Source organism: Mya arenaria, chromosome 5, assembly GCF_026914265.1.
Source record: "Mya arenaria isolate MELC-2E11 chromosome 5, ASM2691426v1".
Taxonomy (NCBI): domain Eukaryota; kingdom Metazoa; phylum Mollusca; class Bivalvia; order Myida; family Myidae; genus Mya; species Mya arenaria.
Genome location: NC_069126.1, coordinates 47,598,349 through 47,619,341, shown reverse-complemented (window position 1 = coordinate 47,619,341; position 20,993 = coordinate 47,598,349). Strand labels below are relative to the sequence as shown.

Below are 20,993 nucleotides of genomic sequence, written 5' to 3'. Positions count from 1 at the left end.
CTTGCTCATTCAAAATATATAATAGTGTGTGAACAAGAGCTGTCATAGTAAGTGATGAATGCCTGGGAAGTGTCAGCCAGTTCAACGGATTGTGCAATTAATAATATGCCTAGGTATTGCAAAGTAATCTTAAAATATCTACCTACATGACAAAGTTACAGCGGGTGCACAACCAACTATACTATAAGTTTGACCTTGAACATTGAAGTAGGGTCATTAGTCTTGTACATGACACATCACCACTGTTCTAGCACGGACACGATTAACTATAACTTTTATGCAGCATTTCTTAATGATTAAACTCAAGTGTGATCTTGAACAGTGAACTAGGGTCATTAGTCTTGTACACGACACATCACCTTCATGTACTTAGCACATGTGCCAAGTAATTTTAAAATCTCTGGGTTCATGACAAAGTTCTTGCACAGCACGACCAACTATTATGTATATGCATATATATGCAGCATTTCTCCATGATGATTAAAGTGTGACCTTGAACTCAGAGGTAAGGCCATTGGTCTTGCAAGCAACACATTGCCTTTACCAAGCACAAGTCAAGTAATCTAAAAAATTCTCCCTACATGACAAAGTTACAGCACGAACACAACCAACTATACTATATTTATTTAAATGTTATGGTACCTTGACCTTTGATGTAGGGACATGGGTCATGCACGCAAGACATTGTCTTTATGTACTGGACACAATTATGTGCCAAGTAATGACAATGTTACAGCCCTAACACATAATACAGACAGATGGACAAACAGTGATTTAGAGATAACCAGCTTTAAACACAGTCACTGGTTGTAAATTAGTTTAGCTATAGGATTAAATTTTGTACATAAACATAAGCACTTGGTTGCATTATCCAATGGACTAGCTTGTATTTAATCATAATGAATACTTATTTAAAATGTAAATATAAGTATTGATCACATTTTTCTTGCGTTGATGCTGCTAGTGTGCTTCATGGAATTTGCTCGCATGCACTACTGCGTTCATAGATGGCCCTATATCGCTCAGTGATTAAAATGACCAACAAGTCAGTGGTTATTAAGGACTTTGATGGTTGCCTAGGTAGAGAGTGATTGCCACATAATTTGATGGTTGTCCTTGTAACGGAAGTCATAATGAGGCTACACACCAAATATATAGGGTCAGCACCTTGCTGTTTCAGAGAAGATTTTCAAAGATATTACTATAATTATATAGGGTCAGCACCTTGCTGTTTCAGAAAAGATTTTCAAAGATATTACTATAATAAGTATATAGAAAAGCTGGGACCCCTGGGGTGGGGCCAATTTTGATCCAACACAATTATTTGAATAAGTATGATGAAGAACCACTACTTCATACGTACGATTCTCGAACTACATATTTAAATTATAATAGTATGTCAGTCATCGAAATTAGACTTGGATGAACAAGCCCGAATTCTTATACTATTGCTTGGCATCAAATTTTAGAACAAGCCCTGCTACATAAAATTCAGAATTTGAGCAAGCCCGAAAGACATTTTACCAGTGCAGGGCTTGCGGGCTTGTGCTAATTTTGACCACTGGTATGTGCCTCTAAATAATCCCACATATCATGGCCACGCAGTTTCATAAATTTTTAAAGGGCGATTTTGCCTGATTAACCAACTTACTCCTCCAACCCGAGTCTTTCTTACTACACAGCACCATAGTCATATATTGAAAACTGGCCCTTTCCAGTCAGCAGAGTTTTAAACAAACCAACATGGCTTGAAGGAATTTGATAAAGGGCCTATTTAGGAGCATTGCTGTGAAATTGTTTTGAAATCTAGCATGCAGTTTCGGCATATCTTAAGTTTTCCATATAGTCATAAAGTGAAAACTAGCCCAGCCCCTTCTCGTTAAAGTTTCAACAAACCAGCATGCCTTGAAGGAATTTGATAAAGGACCATCTTAGGAACATTGCTGTGAAATTGTTTTGAAATCTAGCGTGCATTTTCTGAAAACATCTAAGTTTTTCATATAGTCATACATGTAAAACTAGCCCAAGCCCTTCTCGGCAAAGTTTCAACACACCATGCCTTGAAGGAATTTGATAAAGGACCATCTTTGCAACAGTTCTGTAAAATTATTTTGAAGCCTGGTAAGCAGTTTCGGGCTTTCTGCAGATATAATGTTGTAGATGGGTCTGTTTTATTATAAGGAATCTGGAAGAGGAACATTCCTGTGAAATATGGTTATAATTGGCCTAGTGACGGCAGACAGACGGCGACCGACGATGGACAGTCCCCTATCACAATAGCCCACACTTGAGCATTTCGATTTGAAAAATATTAGAGAAAAGACTTTCTTTAGCAGCGGCATTCAGACAGGTTCTCTAACAGATTTAATTAAACAACAAGAGCTGTCACAGTATGTGACGAATGCCCCCGAATGTGACATTGACCTACGAACAAGGTCAGTACATGAAAAGTTGATCTTGCCTTTACGTGTCAAATAAATATGGCAAGTTATTTTAATTTGCCTCTGAACATAAAAAAATACCACCCATACTTGACAACCTACACTGTTATGTCCTTATATTCAGAATTCCCTTGTGAATAAACACTAAGTGTGACCTTGACCTTTAAGGTAGGGACACGGGTCTTGCACGCGACACGTCGTCTTGGTATGTGGAACACATGTGGCAAGTTATTTTAAAATCTGTCCATACAAGGGAAAGTTACAGCCCGGACACCACAACCTATACTCTATTTTCTTATATGCAGCACTCCATTGTGAATAAACACTAAGTGTGACCTTGACCTTTGGTGTAGGGACACGGGTCTTGCACGCGACACGTCGTCTTGGTATGTGGAACACATGTGGCAAGTTATTTTAAAATCTGTCCATACAAGAGAAAGTTACAGCCCGGACACGACAACCTATACTCTATGTCCTTATATGCAGCACTCCATTGTGAATAAACACTAAGTGTGACCTTGACCTTTGAGGTAGGGACACGGGTCTTGCACGCGACACGTCGTCTTGGTATGTGGAACACATATGGCAAGTTATTTTAAAATCTGTCCATACAAGAGAAATTTACAGCCCGGACACGACAACCTATACTCTATGTCCTTATATGCAGCACTCCATTGTGAATAAACACTAAGTGTGACCTTGACCTTTGAGGTAGGGACACGGGTTTTGCACGCGACACGTCGTCTTGGTATGTGGAACACATTTGGCAAGTTATTTTAAAATCTGTCCATACAAGGGAAAGTTACAGCCCGGACACGACAACCTATACTCTATGTCCTTATATGCAGCACTCCATTGTGAATAAACACTAAGTGTGACCTTGACCTTTGAGGTAGGGACACGGGTTTTGCACGCGACACGTCGTCTTGGTATGTGGAACACATTTGGCAAGTTATTTTAAAATCTGTCCATACAAGGGAAAGTTACAGCCCGGACACGACAACCTATACTCTATGTCCTTATATGCAGCACTCCATTGTGAATAAACACTAAGTGTGACCTTGACCTTTGAGGTAGGGACATGGGTCTTGCACGCGACACGTCGTCTTGGTATGTGGAACACATGTGGCAAGTTATTTTAAAATCTGTCCATATAAGGGAAAGTTACAGAGCCGGACGGACGGACGGATGGACGGACGGACGGTGCGATTTTAATATGCCCACCTTCGGGGGCATAAAAAGTAACAAACAAAATTCATAGTAACATCAAAATATATCGATCATTATCAACTATCTTTCATTTTTTGCTGACAGCTTGCATAATCAGATAATGGAGTAATAAGAGCTTAAGAGGCCTCATTCAATTTGGTATTTTTTTTTTTTATTTCTAAATACACCCTAAACAAATAAATAGGATGGAGCCAAGATTTTTCCTTTAAAAAGAACCAACAATGTGATATTTGAAAACAAGTTTATTACAAAGAAAATATGACAAATGATAATGCACATAATCATTACGAAGAAACACTTGGACAGTGCCTAAACCTGATCACTGTTTTAAGGGTTTTTACAATACCTGTGCAAGTTGATTAAAAATTTCCCAACATGACTTTTACATTTGCAATTCAACCAATATGATTTAAATGTCTTCAATCATCGTAAATTATATCTTGATTAAAGATTTTTCATCTTTGTTTAACTGTTAAATAACATTTGCTTTTAAGTATTATCGTTATTACTTTTTACTATGTGTCGGACCATTTAGGCACTGTCTGGAACTAGGCAATGGCCCAGTAATTATCAAAATCGGTGTGATACTAATAGCCTGAAAGAAACATACTATTATGCCACAATTTGTATATACAAAGCACAAAATTAATACCTATGATAGAAACACACTATGATTATTCAAGTATATAACTAGTTAATCATCCTAATGCACTAAGACTTGGAGTCTGTTTTGCTCCTGAATGTTTTCTGTAGAACGTAGGCGTCCGCGGGTTCTATACGTTTGTAATAGTTCTTTTTCTCTTCTACAATCGCAAAGCCGTGCTTTTCGTAGAATTTGATCGCACCCTCATTGTTCACTTGGACATGTCTGCAAAAGAAAAAAATTGTCATTTAGAAAATGGATAGAATTTGAAAATATCACAAGTGCAGAGGGTGAGAGTGTTCTTGTCTCTCGCCACAATGCTTGTTGGTTCAAGCCTTGTACAAATCCTACTCTTGCCGTCTTGACACCTCACAAACTTGTAAGTACTGGTTCCAACACAGGAGTTATAAGCTTTTTTTTATAATTCGGCAAAAAATGCTTAGTACAAACTAAACTAAAACAAGACATATCTCTCATTTACTGTCCCCTTAAAAGATTTGTTACGTCCCCATAAAAGATTTGTTAATAAAATCTTTCCTTTTTATGGAAGAATGAAATTCTTTACCATTGACAAACATTCATAGAAATAACTAAATGGTGGTCTTCGTTTTGAGACTTGAAAGAACAAGTCTTTTAATGGCCAAAATTAGTTCAATTGAAAACTTCACCAGTGTATTCCCTAATGCAACATGTGCATTTTAGGGCAGTCTTTCTATTATCTTTTTCCCCATTTGCGTGTCAAAACTTACCTCCAAACTTTACATAAAGAAAAAAACAAGAGGCCCAAAAGGGCCTATGCTCTACTGGCTTGGCTCTTGTGGTCATTTTCAATCCAGAGCATGTACGTTTGAGTAATAGGCAACAAATATATAGTTCACTTTTAGTGTTTGGGTTAGCTGGAAATGCTGCACGTTCAACATCTGAGGACAGGAAGTGTTGTAAGCAGATTAGTTGCATGAACTATTTTAATATATGCCAAGTAAAGGTTATCTGAGAGTAAAAAATATTTGCTTTCAAAACTGTACTCATCGTCAAAATTTCATTACTGTTACAGCTTTAAAAATTAATAAGTAAGTCAAAAGGGGTGGGGCCAACTTTTGCCCAAGGGGCATTATTTCAAATATTTTCAATTGCATCATATGATGCTCCACAACAAATATCAAAGGTATGGGCCTTGTGGTTTGAAACAAGAAGATTTTGAAAATATTTCTTAAATAAATCTCTATGAAAATTGTGACACCCAGGGCAGTGCCAGTTTTGACCCAAGGGGCATAATTTGACCATGGAACACTAAATAAAGCCTTGTTCAAAATAGCAAGGATTTGCATAGTGGTTTCAGACAAAAAGGTTTTTAACATTTCCCAATTTAGGGGGGGGGGGGGGGGGGTCGGTCCCATACAAAGAAAAGAGAACTCTTCCCTGGGCCTCCGCCAACATCACCAAGGTCGTTTGCATTTGCATTTTCACAAGCTAGTGTTTACACATACAAAAAAGCATTTTTTTATACTATCAAGGGCCATAATCTAGGCATGCATGGGCGGATCTCGCTGGTTTTCAAAAGGAACCGAGCTATAATGGATATCTAAATACTGTACACGTTTCATCAAGATACAATCAAAAAATGAAGACTGTATCGTGTTCACAAGCTAGTGTTTACACAATAGCATTTTTTATACTATCAAGGGCCATAATCTAGGCATGCATGGGCGGATCTGGCTGGTTTTCGAAAGGAACCGAGCTATAATGGATATCTAGATACTGTACAAGTTTCATCGAGATACAATCAAAAATGAAGACTGTATTGTGTTCTCAACCAATTGTTTACACAATAGCATTTTTTTATACTATCAAGGGCCATAATCTAGGCATGCATGGACGGATCTGGCTGGATTTCGAAAGGAACCGAGCTATAATGGATATCTAGATACTGTACAAGTTTCATCGAGATACAATCAAAACTGAAGGCTGTATCGTGTTCACAAGCAATTGTTTACAGACGCACAGACGCACGGATGCACATACTACGTATACATTACCATCGCATAAGCTCTTCTGGCCTTTGGCCAGTAGAGCTAAAAACTGACGAAAATTGGACAAAAAATAGCCAAAATAGAGGCTCATTTGCCTACAATGTCATGTCATGAAAGTCCTGTTATTACTTATATGAATATGATTGTCTGTGTGATGTAACTAAAACGCTTATACTTTACTTGATTTGTGGCTAAGTATCATTTGAGTTTATTCAGAAATCCCTTTGGTAAGGTCTAAGCCCCCAGTCCCTTTCGCCTAGATTCAAGAGACAACCCTGCCCTTCTCATGCTACCCAAAATGAGCGCTATATTAGAAGTGGTTACTACCAAGAATAGATACTTCAGCGTCATTTTTAACCATCTGAAAGCTTCTTTAACAAACCAGCAAAAATAAAATGGTAAAATCTGAAGAAGCTATTTGGATTTACAAATCATTCACTTACAGAAAGACATTGTCGTAGTTCCCATCCTTGGTACAGATGTCCAGAACATGGTCCAGCATCACAGTTCCTGAATAATAAGTAATAATATTGAAATCATGTCAAGAAACATTAACATAATCTACACCAGTTTAGCGAAGTAAAGTTATCATTAATGATTAACCAGTATGTATTTTTGACTTGGGTGATAATTTAAAGTCATAACATGCACTTCAGCACAATGGTAAGCTAGTGTTCAACAGTTCAGCCCTTAGTTTCAGAAAAAAATAATTAAGAAACAATAATACTGATATATGCTAAACTCCAGTTGATTAATAGAAATTTAATAGAGAAATAATTCATCTACTGCACTGTTTTAAACAGTGAATGTACCAATGTCAGCACAATAAATTTCACCTCATGAACTCAAAAAAAAATCACATCGCTCTTGAAACAGCTTTGGTGCTCACTCAGTGAAATATATTGCACTCTGACAATGAAACAAACACTTATCCTCTTTTATCTATATAGTTACAATTTATCCATATTTAATTTAATTAATAGAATAGAATGTTAATTTAATAGATGGTTTTTAACATTAATAAGTAAAAAAGAATCTAAGCAATCCCTAATTGAGTAATTTTTCTGTCATCACAAACATCTATCATATCTTAATAAATTAAGAAGATTGTACTCACCTATACCTAGGCGCCTGTATGGTGCCAGGGCTCCTAGTGTCATGATGCCATCACAAACATCTATCATATCTAAATAATACAGGAGAAGGTACTCACCTATACCTAGGCGCCTGTATGGTGCCAGGGCTCCTAGTGTCATGATGCCATCACAAACATCTATCATATCTAAATAATACAGGAGAAGGTACTCACCTATACCTAGGCGCCTGTATGGTGCCAGGGCTCCTAGTGTCATGATGCCATCACAAACATCTATCATATCTAAATAATACAGGAGAAGGTACTCACCTATACCTAGGCGCCTGTATGGTGCCAGGGCTCCTAGTGTCATGATGTAGAGACGTCGTTGATTCTCTGATGTGTCAACACGGCAACATACAGCTCCAACTACAATGTCATTGTAATATGCTGAAAAAAAATCAAGGTTGGTAGTAAAGATGTTACAAAATAATCTGGACCCATATTCACTAACATTTTTATTCTGAGTTTGAAACCTCGGCAAAATTTCTATCATACAATTAGTGTAGACAAAAGAGGTATGACTGATTGTAGTACAGACAGTTTATTTGATTAAGATACAGATACTTTTTCCATCTTTACTCCTGTATAAGCAAAACCAGCTGAAAGTTTTGCCTATTTCAGCCTAAGTCTCAAACTCAGACTCAGTATGTTAGTGAACATGAGCCAATAGCATGTACATGTAGCCTATAGTAAATCTGTCTTTAACTGGAGCCCTTAACTACATGTACATATACATAACCACAGCCCTGGAATGATATAATGAGTATAATACTACATTATCATGAGACAGTTGATTTACAGAAGTAGCAAAATCGCTTTAAAAAACATCATGACAATATGTTTAGAAAAATTGGTTAGCAGCTTCAAACTGATGATGGATTTCTCATTCATTTTAAATAGTTTTATAAAATACAGGGTGTTTAGATTTTCAGCGTTGAGTGCTCTCAGAAATAGATTAATATAATGTGTTAATGTAAAAAATCTGTGAGGCTGTATGTTTATGCCCCTTAAATTTTCATCAACTTAAATGTCACATTTTAACTAATCATTAACTAATGTATAATGACAATAGATATGGAAGGCCTGGACTGAATTACAGTTCATTTTGCATTATGTTTAAGCTGGACTGCATTTGACATTTGGTCTCCTTTACTTTTTAAATTCCCTTACCAAGTTTGGCTAGCTCCCCAACTTCTAAGACATCTTTGTAGAACTTATCATTGTAAGTGACAGGAAAGACAACCTGGTTCAGTTTCTTCAGCTGTTTGATGTTGTGGGGGGTTATGTCCCCTAGTTCTGTCCTGCCACCCCTGAAATACACAAATCAAATTTAATATATAACTTTATTTATTCTAGGACCATTTTGTTTAAAATCATTGAAGGATCAATTCAAAAACAACAGCAACAAAAATAGTATTTTGATTTTAACTATGGGGCAAATCTAGAATACATATTTATAAATGAAACTCAAATGTTTTTCTTGAAAAAAAAGAAGATATTTTGATTTTGACTATGGGGCAAATCCAGTGCATGTATGAACAAAACTGGAATGTTTTTCTAGAAATAATTTAAAAAAAAAATGAAATTTTAATGAAACAATATATGTTCAAGAGATCAATGCTTTTCAGATCACCATCCCCATTTGGAACAAGATATGTTTGTCAAACATTATGCCCCCCCTGAGCGCCATGTTGTCAGGATTATATGGACAATTGAATGAAATATGCATGGACCGAAAATGACAGCTGATTTGTTGCCGTTAAGGCAGTTTTAAGATTATGACCATTAAAGTGTGAGGAAAGAGTGTGTTATGACCATGACCTTTGACTCTATTAACTCAAAATCCAGAGTCATCAGCTGGTCACCAGAAACCTAAATGTCAAGTTTGAGGGCCATGGGTGCAGGCATTGTCAAGTTATCACTCAGACAACCTTTTATCATTCAAGGTCACTGTGACCTTGACGTTTGGCCCAATGACCGTAAAATCAATAGGGACCATCTTCTGGCCAGGCCCAACCTCAAAGTCAAGTTTGAAGGCATGGGTGCAGGCATTGTCGAGTTATCACTCGGATAACCTTTTACTATTCCAGGTCACTGTGACCTTGACCTTTGGCCCAATGACCCCTAAAATAAATAGGGACCATCTTCTGGCCAGGCCAAACCTCCAAGTCAAGTTTGAGGGACATGGGTGCAGGCCTTGTCGAGTTATCACTCTGACAACCTTTTACCATTCCAGGTCACTGTGACCTTGACCTTTGGCCAGATGATCCCCAAAAACCATAGGGGTTATCTCCTGGTCAGGTCAATTCTCCAAGTCAAGTTTGAGGCCCATGGGTGCAGGCATTGTCGAGTTATCACTCGGACAACCTTTTACCATTCAAGGTACATGTGACCTTGGCCTTTGGTCCAATGACCCCCAAAAACAATAGGGTCATCTACTGGTCAGGCCCAACCTCCAAGTCAAGTTTGAGGGCCATGGGTGCAGGCATTGTCAAGTTATCACTTGGACAACCTTTTACCATTCAAGTTCACTGTGACCTTGACCTTTGGCCTGATGACCCCCCAAAACATAAGGGGTCATGTACTGGTCAGGCCCAATCTCCAAGTCAAGTTTGAGGGCCATGGGTGCAGGCATTGTGAAGTTATCACACGGAAAACCTCTAACCATTCAAGGTGACTGTGACCTTGACCTTTGGCCAGATGACCCCAAAAAACAATAGGGGTCATGTACTGGTCAGGCCCAATCTCCAAGTCAAGTTTGGGGGCCATGGGTGCAGGCATTGTCAAGTTATCACACGGAAAACCTCTAACCATTCAAGGTGACTGTGACCTTGACCTTTGGCCCGATGACCCCCAAAAACAATAAGGGTCTTCTACTGGTCAGGCCCAACCTCCAATTCAATTATGAGGGCCATGGGTGCAGGCATTGTCGAGTTATCACTCGGACAACCTTTTACCATTCAATGTCACTGTGACCTTGACCTTTGGCCCGATGACCCCCAAAAACAATAGGGGTCATCTACTGGTCAGGTCCAACCTCCAATTCAATTATGCGGGCCATGGGTGCAGGCATTGTTGAGTTATCAATCGGACAACCTTTTACCATACAAGGTCACTGTGCCCTTGACCTTTGGCCCGATGACCCCCAAAAACAATAGGGGTCATCTACTGGTCAGGCCCAACCTCCAATTCAATGATGCAGGCCATGGGTTCAGGCATTGTTGAGTTATCACTCGGACAACCTTTTACCATTCAAGGTCACTGTGAACTTGACCTTTGACCCGATGAGCCCCAAAAACAATAGGGGTCAGCTACTGGTCAGGCCCAACCTCCAAGTCAAGTTTGAGGGCCATGGGTGCAGGCATTGTCACGTTATCACTCGGACAACCTTTTATCATTCAAGGTCACTTTGACCTTGACCTTCGGCCTGATGACCCCCAAAAACAATAGGGGTCATCTACTGCTCAGGCCCAATTTCCATGTCAAGTTTGAGGGCCATGGGTGCAGGCATTGTCGAGTTATCACTCGGACAAGCTTTAAAATTATTTTACCATTAAAGGTCACTGTGACCTTGACCTTTGACCTGATGAGTTCCAAAATCAATAGGGGTCATCTACTGGTCAGGCCCAACCTTCATGTGAAGTTTGATGACCATACGTCCAGGAATTGTTGAGTTATCACTCGGACAAGCTTTGATCTACCGACGGACCGACCGACATACCAACATGCCTGTGCAAAGCAATATACCCCTCTTCTTCGAAGGGGGGCATAATAAACCAGGGCTTTTTCTGCCCATTTTGGGAAAAAGACCCTAGACATTTTGGGAAAATTTGCGTCATGAAAATGCGGAAATTGGGAAATTTTTCAGTGAAAAGAAAAAAGCTGTCTAGTCTCCTGTGAATTAGGAAATTATTTAATATTAGTTTATTTTCCCTTTAAAAGACCCACAATGGCTGAAATATCAATCCTTGGGGTGTAAATATCTATTGCAATAAATCATGACAGATAATATTTCATATCTCTAAATGTGATGAAAATCAATGATTTCTGAGTTCAATTACCAAAAATACTTCACATCACATAATTTATTAGGATGTTGAAAATGAACCAGTACAGTACAGGTAAAAAGAATTTCTAAAAAAAAAAAAAAATAATAATTTTTTTTTAATTTTTTTTTTTTTGGATTGGGATTTTTTTCTGAAGATTGGGAAAAATATCTTATATTTTGCTTTGGGAATGGGTCTGATAGTCGGACCCGTGGGTACTATAGAAAAAGCCCTGTAAACCTATATAATATTGTGATTTTACTAACCCACATCGGTTTCAAGTCCAACTAATGACAGGACTGAATTTATCATGTCAAAGAAACCAGGTAAATGAACCATGACATAGGCCATAGCTGAAATATGTGTAATGTTAAGCGATATTATAAAAGGATTACCAAACTATTTTTAAATTTTAAGATTAACTTCACTCTCACTAAAGAACAATCTTAACAATTAACACTGTCTCAGTATATTTTTCCACTAAACTAGCATGTATGTACACATAATTCCACAAGTTGATTGTGGACACTACTGATTATAGAACACCATGGCTTTGACATACAACTTTCATGATGTACATAAATTGGGCGTTTTGGGCATATTTTTATCATGTACTGTGATAAATGTGATGTATGTCTAGAACACCCTGAAATTATTTTAGGATGTCACATTGTGCTTTAAATAAATGTTTAACCATTTTGCAGAGCTATGTCATAAATATTCAGTTTGAATGTACTTTTGTTCAAGTATAAAATCTGTCTATATTTTCTTTATGGACTAAAAACTTCAAACTTGACCTGAACCAGACGGGATTTGTTGATACTTGCCAGTACAAAAACAAATATAAATTGCTATTCTTTATACATTCATTAATTTCAAGGCATGAATGGAAACATAATTTGTGTGTGATATTCAAACAAGTGCGCTTGGCGAGAATACATTTATTTTAAAAATGCAAGTGAAACCTTAATTAAATTGCCTTGTCATGAATAAACATGAAAATAATCTAATGCATTTCTTGAGTTATGGCTGGATGTAAGTGTGTAGCCTATGAATGGTAAATGCCAGTCATCAAAATTAGACTTTTGGATTAACAAACCTGAATTCTAATACTATTGCTTGACATCAAATTTTTGAACAAGCCCTGCTATATAAAATTCAGATTATTGGCAAGCCCGGATGCATTTTACCAGTGCAGGGCGTACAGGTTTGTCTGTTTCTGTTAATGTCCAAATACCTTACTAGAGGGGAAAAAATCACTGCCGGGATAATTTATTGACATTTTTTCCTTTCTTTTTGGTCCAAATTTCCACGGCCAGTGAATTAATTAACAAGAGCCGTCGTAAGACAGCGCGCTTGACTACGCCGCTTTGACTTAGAATACAATAACGATGTAATAATACCAAGTTTGGTCTCTTTATGTCAAACCTAACTAAAATTATTCAATTCATAAGGTGACTTTGATGGTGCCCTCCCACCAGCCCGCCCAAACAATGACGCAAGTCATTCAAATAACTTGATTTCCCATTATGAAAATGTGGTTAAGAATATACAAATATGCCTTTCAAAGAAAAAATAAAAAAAAGGAAAAATAAAAAAATCAAGGGCCATAATTTGTATTTAGGCTTAAAACGGAGTTATGTTCTTGTTGTAAGATGGTTGTAAATAATTTTGAATTTTATTAAGTGCATTTAATGAACGGCATAGAAGTTTTTTTATTAAAATCCCAACTTGCCCTTAACTTTTACTTGCCTAAAACTTTAACCTAAATCAATCAGGGGCCATAACTTGTATTAAGGATATGGAGTTATGTAACCTCATTGGGTAATGGTCCTGAACTATTGTGTGAAGTATTAAGTCAATTGAATGAAGGGCCCTAAAACTTTAACCTAAGTTCCATAGTCAATCAGGGGCCATAATTTGTATAAAAGATCATATGGAGTTATCTAACCTCATTATGTGATGGCTCTGAACATCTGTGTGAAGTATTAAGTCAATTGAATGAATGGTATTGGAGTTTTAAGTGAAAATCTCAACTTGCCCTAAAACTTTAACCTGCCCTTAAACTTTAACCTAAGTCAATCAGGGGCCATAACTTGTATTTAGGATAATATGGAGTTATGTAACCTCATTGTGTGATGGTCCTGAACAACTGTGAGAAGTATTAAGTCAATTGAACAAAGGATATAGAAGTTATAAATAAATATTCCAACTTGCCCTAAAACTTTAACCTAAGTTCCATAGTCGATCAGGGGCCATAATCTGTGTAAAGAATAATATGGAGTTATCTAACCTCATCATGTGATAGCCCTGAACAACTTTGTGAAGTAGTAAGTCAATTGAATGTAGGGTATTGGACTTATAAGTGAAAATCCCAACTTGCCCTAAAACTTTAACCAGACGCCGACGCCGACGCTGGGGCGAGTAGTATAGCCCACCTATTCTTCGAATAGTCGAGCTAAAAATAAAACATTTCATGATCTCTATTATTATTTAATAAAGAAATAAGGGCTGGCAGGTTTGTTAATCATTGAATTAAAAATGATGGCCTAAGCTACAAGTTGAAATTTTTGTTGAGCAATACCAAAGGTTGCACTCTGATATACCCAAAAAAATCTAGAGCATGTTTAACTCTGCAAGTAACATGAATGGAAATGACTTTTAAATGGTAAATAATTGCATTTTTGATTAAAAAGTCAATGCTTTTTATTACTTCGTTTCATTTCAGTTACAATTTTGTTTTTGTTTAGGGAAGTTTTTTCTCTTTGGAACTGCAATTACTCACAGTCCCTTTATTTCTTGAGAAGAATACACAATCGTACAGCTATACATATAAAATGATACATAGAACTGTCATGAATATGCATATCTTCAATATATTGTTAAATAATGTGTTTGATGTTGTTAATAAACTCATTCAGAAAACAAAGATTCACATTTTTTTTCTTTAAGAACATCTGTAAAGTAAGCAAATCATGAAATAAATGATTCAAAATAACAATGTGTTTTGCTAATGTATTGTATGTATTTCTTTAGACCTTGCGGTCAAGGATAACCGGTGAAAGTGCACGCACTTATTTCCAATGGGGTCCTTTGTATTTGCTAAAGGGACAGCACGCTGAAGAGACAGTGGTGGGATACAAGGAAGTCCGGGTGCGATACCCAAGCTCTTTTTCGAAGAGACCCCTTGGTTCCTTTACATGCTCGGTGTAAAGCACCGATACATGGGGTACAACTTTCCTGGGTTAAACCAGTACTGAGTACACCACTTTTCCAAGCTCTACCGTTTAAATGCTGAGCGCCAGGCAAGGGAGCTACTTGTACCAATTTTTAACATCTTTTGGTATGACGCGGCCAGGGATTGAACCCACGACCTCCCGCTTCGTAGGCGGAGGCTTAACCACTAGGCCACGGAGACGGTTTTAAATGTAATGTAATTAATTATGTATGTGAATGTTATACTATCTAGTTTTAACTACCTATCTCTTTTAGAATTGCAATGTGATATGATACTGTGATATATATAATAATATACAATAATGTGCTAATAATATAACTATGTGCTAATATTATAACTATGTTCGATGAAAACTGCTTAAAATGTATGATGAAAACTGCCCAAAATGTATAAGTCGGTGCTAAAAGCTCTTAAGAGCTTGTTGTCCTGTTACACAATCCGACATTGTAAATAAAATTGACTTGACTTGACTTGACCTGATACAAAGATAAATTCTGCGTGAAGGTGAAATTTATCCGAAATAAAGACAAGTCCGAATGCAAAGATGAGGTTGGCATGCAGCCAGATATCCTCTCTATTTCATCACAAATGGGAATAATCAAAACGGTACATATAGTAATATTACCTAGTCATTGTTTATTGATAGTTGACCTATACTTTTGACACTAATAGACTAAAAATTGGTAAAATTAAGTTGTGGTGGGAAATGGGACTAAACACAATCAACGCAGCAGTCAACAGTTTTAAATTATGCAAAATATATTGGTTACGTCCCACTAAAATGTGTTTTAAAACCCTTTTTATGCAATGAAATTTGAAATAAATGTGTATTTTCTACCATACAAATGACACAAACTCGAGATCAATAGTTTAACATATAGTGAACAATGCTTATAACAATAAAATAGAAAACACTTCTTTACAGTACACCTAAAACATTGGTTCTAGAATATTTACAAACAAATATATACAAACAGTACAGTATACTGTTGTTGTTTTTTTATAATAGTCACGTTGTTTAAGAAAATCTCTCATAAATAGGCATTCAAATGCATTATCCATTAAATCATCATGATAAACAAATTAAGCTGTTGATTATAGTGTGTACATTGGCAAAAATCTACCAACATTCTGTACAGTAACGTGCGACGTAAAACAGACAAAAACAGATCCCTTCAGAGAAAAGCATGCTCAACCCTTAAGGGGTCAACTGGTCTCTATATAAACTAAATATTCAATACACACAGAGCCCGGGCTTTGCTAATTTGTATATTACCAACTAAGTCAACATACGTACAATGAACGTACTTCCGTCTATAACGGAATGTTATACTATGAACGCACATTATTGTCACATGATGGTATTGCTTCTGCTTAGGTACGGTGCAGGGCCTTTTACGGCGTAGCGCACCGGGGAAGTATTGATAGTACTGAATATCAAAACAGACGACTTTAATGACAAGATTTGAACATTTTATTTTGTCAACTATTTAATATGCAAGTAACAAAAATAATCTAACTGGATATTTGTCTAGTTCAACTTAAAAAGTACAAGTTGATGCCTATTTTCTTTCTAAGGTCAGATATGAAAACATTGTGCCAGAACCATTTATTTGGTTTCAAAGCCTATGTGACCCAAATGCCTAGATACATTACATTTATACACATCCGATTTTTTTTTACTGCGAGCTTAAATATGGAATAGATGGCCCGGGAAACACTCAAAATATGATATAAATGTTTGAATGTAGCAATATTTAAAGAGTACAGCGTTTGTTTCTTTTCTCATGTGTTCAAAGGTTTATTATTGTTTAGTATAGATTAGGCTTGCCACACATATAGAGATTGGCATTGGTAACATCATACTAGCGTGTGTACATCTCAATCTGCTTTTGATTTACAGTCAATTATTAAAGTCTGCATGACGTACGCCGGCGCTACGGGTGTATACTGGCTATGGGACAGCAACATAATGTTCATAACAATCGTTTTAGATGGTAATTTGATAACATAAAAACATTGTTTTTTTAAGGTTGGGAAAACTTTGAAAAATATATTTTCCCAAGTGTTGCTGGGCTTTTGGTTATTAATTTAATTTAAATTAGTCGCTTTAGAGGGTTAGGGTTAGGGTTAGAACTTTCATTTAGTAAATGTGACCAGTCACGGGATTTTTGGCCCGAAACCACTTTTTGGGCGAAAATGAGATATGAGTAATTTCTGACTGTACTATTCTTTAGGATAAAAAAACTGAAAAGAAAATTCAAAAATTCCTATTTTTAACGAAATTATGACAAAAACTAGAAGAGCACTTGGTTAAGACACAGCTAGAAATTCGGTAAAGTTCAAGAATTTATTGAAACATTTGTATTCACAGATGCAATAAATATTCATCACTACAATTTACACAATTCCCGTATTATAACGACAACAATATATTTTCAAAACCATTCTCAATTATTATTGAGAAAATAAATGAAAATTAATTTGTTACCATGGCAACCATTATTGAAAAAGGCGTTTTGGGGGTTAAATTTGCATTTAAATATACAATAAATGCCATATGAAGCATTCAATAATAATGTTAATAGATATCCTCAAACCTTACTGTACATGGTGAATGTATTTCACATTAAAAAAAAATCAGAATAAATAAAAACTGTTCGCCAAGTACCGTAGTTTATTGGCAATTTTTCACAATAAATTTACATTAGGTTGGAACTTGCACCTAATACAAACCAATGAATTTCTAGAAGTTAAAGTATGTTACCACTGTAATTTACTATAATTTATTTTATTTGAATGGTATTTAAGGGTTTGTTTTTTGTCCTGGTTATCATGGCAACAGGCCACAAACATGATTGTAATCACCCTAACTTTACCTCAAATGTGATTTTTTGTATAGTCATTCATTGCTCATAAAACATGAAATGGTAGTAAATATACTCTTAATTTAATAAACATAACAATCCTACACAATTTACACTATTGTAAAATTAGATCAGTTAATAAATGGGCACAATTACATTTTACAAAAATGAAAACAATTTATTTAACATGCTAACTACTTAGCATGTACACGTCATTATGTAGTTTCAAGAGGTATGCAATTAGTCACATAGTACATGACAAATTATATTTTCGATGCTTATTCATAGGTAAAAGTTAAAGCTGAAAATGTTTATAGGGTTCATGAAGGTTTTAAAAATAAAGATATTGAAGAAAAACTGAAATGTTATTAAGGTACATTTTATCAGGCTGTGAAGTAACTAATATTGACAAACAATATTTTAAATGTCTTCAATTCAAGCATTTACAGGCTTCAACTGCCAGATTGTTTTTAGTTTGTATTAATAATAATCATATAGTGGTCTTCATTATGGCAGAGGGGCTCTACCAACAAAAGACAGGGTGTAGCACCCTTCTATCAATCATTTGCTAAAACCACAGTTCTTCACTCAAAATCACTGGTAGCTTCATTTCATATGAACATGTTTCTATTGAATAAATAATTGTCAATAAAAAATTGATACACGTTTTCATCAGCTCAGTAAGGGGCTCATTCTCAAATCTTATATTTAGTTTATAAAGATCACATATCAATATATTAGTTTTTTCACTTATTTAAGGGATCAGAGCCTTTTTGCATTAAGTCCTTTTAGTTGGATGCGTTCAGGGTACTCTCCATGGAAAAGCCATTGTTGTGGGCTTGTCAATTTTAACTTCAATCTCACTGTCCTTGGCATGCTCTCTCATGAATTCACTCACTGGGTGGTCAGCTGAAGTTCTGCAAAATAATGTTCATATATGTACATTACTTAGTGTTTGGAATAAATTATGCAAATTAACTTGAACATCAAAACTCACATCTGAATAAAATGGACAAAATATCTAAAATTGTTTTTGACTTATGTTCATAGATATACATACACATGCAGTGATACTGTCTATAATACTTTTGTCATACCTGAAGTGATGATATTTCCTCAAGTTTGGAATGGACTTCAGGGGTCACTTGGTGTACTCCAACCAGTCAAAGAATATAACCAGTTTGCCAAGGTCATCAATCCACAAAGGATGTGTGCTGCCTCTATTTGGTCTGAACAAATAAACATGTTGTTTATATTATGATATAATACATATTGTTTTTACATAAGCTTTCTTTTACAAAATAAGGTATTATAACCAACTTCAGTGTTTAAATAAAGTACCAAAAGTCAATATTTGTATACACAAAATCCTTTAATTTGGCTTTAAATCAACATTTAAAGCACAAAAATTAAAAACAAAACAAAAACAACAACATTCTTACAACTTACCTTCCACAGGACTGAACTTTATGTCACCTGCATTCATTTAGGTAAATGCTGTTTCTCTCCCTTCAGAATACATCAGACCCTTAAACATAGAATTACATACAATTTATTGAACTGATTGCCTTCAATCCATGATATTTAGAGAAGTAAGAGAACAGATTGAAGCCCAACTATTTTTATAAGACTAATGAATATTTTGAGATTTCTGATTACTTGTATTGAAAAAATAATAAATGTTACATTGTTTTGTTATTCTAATGTTTTCATGTGTCAATATGCAGTGTATAAGTGATGTACTTCAACACTGCTTTTGTCAATCATACCCAATGACTGCATTGTTTTTATTCCACCCAACACAGTTGTCAATGTGCAGGTATGGAGAGTCTTCTCTATATGGATGATGTTGAAAATGAGGTACCACACCATTGGCCGTATAACAGCTAAACCCTCCATCACTGAGATATCTGTGAACCTGAAAAAACACACTTTAAAATAGAAAAGATGTGTATATATATATTTATTTACACTTTAATTTTATGTTCAAGTAAGAACTTTGAATAAAGGTGATATAAAATATTTAAACAAGAGCGCCGCAGAGCAAATGTGAGCGCTTCTCTGTTTTTTCAGTGAATTTACAAAATATAAAGGTTTTCCATTTCCCCAATAATAATTTAGTCAAATGGCAAAACTGTATTAACCACTCAATTTGTAAATAAAATTTACCATATGATTTACAAAACACTTCAAAGCAGGGCACTCTTGCCGTGCCTAATATGGGTAGAAGACCTGCTTGGCATAGTCAAAGCTGTAATGGATTGTTGTCCTATGTACAGCAGGTGCTTGACCTGAAATGTTCTAAAGATATGTATTTACAGAAATACAAATCATTAAATGTTTATAGTTGGGGTGATGCCCCGGCAGATCAACATGTACACAAATATGCATGCCAAAGAAATTTCCTGTTAGTCTGAATGTCATGCATACTCAAAAAGCAGCTTGCAGCTACAGTCATTAATATTGGTCATGGCTTTTAGAGTATTGTGCTCTAATTCTATATAAACATTTCCCCCATCTGCATTAGCCTTTTATTTTCATAATCATCATGATCATCTTCATCATAACAGAATTTTTTTTCAATGTACCTGAACCTCATGAGATGGTTTGTTATGCACATAAATCAACATTGCAAAAAAAAGTTCATCTACAACTTAAAATTCATCAACATAGCTAAAAAGACAGTTAAACTGCAACTCAAAAATAATTCGTAAAATCCATCAATACTTGTATTGATAGTTGGCCGCGGTAAGATGATGAAAAATTGGTTATGTCCTTTTTCAGTCATCATAAGTATGCAAAAAGAGAATATCTGCTGGATTTTGATCTGTTTACATTTTCAATGTCAGACTGTCAAATTTCACTTCCGCTTAATTTTCCTGCGATCAATTTCCATCCATTTGACCGAATTTAGAATATATTGCATTACATTAAAGATATACACATTTGTTAAATTATATGCTTAAACAGTGAAAATATTTCTACTTACCAACAAATTCCTAATTTGATGGAAAATGCCTTTGGTTCAGCTTGACCTACATCCTCAAAGTTGGGTTAAAAAATAGCTCATGACAACTACGGGAGATAACACCAAAAGTAATAAACAATACGAAAGAAAGTGGTTAAAAAACACTATTTTTATGACCATCACATTTTAAAGACTATATTTGACTGAACAATCTAGGGTGACAAATTGTTTAATGGTTGTTTTAACGATAAAAACGTCGTTACTTTCTTATTTTTTACGCTTAAACTTTGCGCACGTTTTTCTCGAAATCGAGGCTATCGGTTTCGGGCCAAAAGTCTCATGACGCGTCACAAATGTCTTTCATGCATTGCACCATGAATATGTACAGTGTT

The 20,993-nt window shown here is 35.8% G+C and overlaps 1 protein-coding gene and 1 long non-coding RNA gene across 2 annotated transcripts; both read right to left on the bottom strand.

Moving 5' to 3' along the window:
- Nucleotides 1-3,895: 3,895 nt before the first annotated feature.
- On the bottom strand, nucleotides 3,896-15,505 carry LOC128234846 (N-alpha-acetyltransferase 50-like). The gene is made up of 5 exons (XM_052949390.1): nucleotides 15,392-15,505; nucleotides 8,653-8,792; nucleotides 7,750-7,869; nucleotides 6,788-6,854; nucleotides 3,896-4,539 (listed from the first exon to the last, which is right to left on the bottom strand). Exons 1-5 carry the CDS (start codon nucleotides 15,397-15,399, stop codon nucleotides 4,383-4,385), a joined length of 492 nt encoding a protein of 163 aa, XP_052805350.1. The 5' UTR covers nucleotides 15,400-15,505; the 3' UTR covers nucleotides 3,896-4,382.
- A 1,492-nt stretch (nucleotides 15,506-16,997) lies between these two features.
- Nucleotides 16,998-20,706, bottom strand: LOC128234992 (uncharacterized). Its single transcript, XR_008261098.1, has 6 exons — nucleotides 20,623-20,706; nucleotides 19,803-19,924; nucleotides 19,403-19,551; nucleotides 19,083-19,161; nucleotides 18,731-18,862; nucleotides 16,998-18,550 (listed from the first exon to the last, which is right to left on the bottom strand). It is a non-coding gene; the product is annotated as an uncharacterized LOC128234992 (long non-coding RNA).
- Nucleotides 20,707-20,993: the final 287 nt, after the last annotated feature.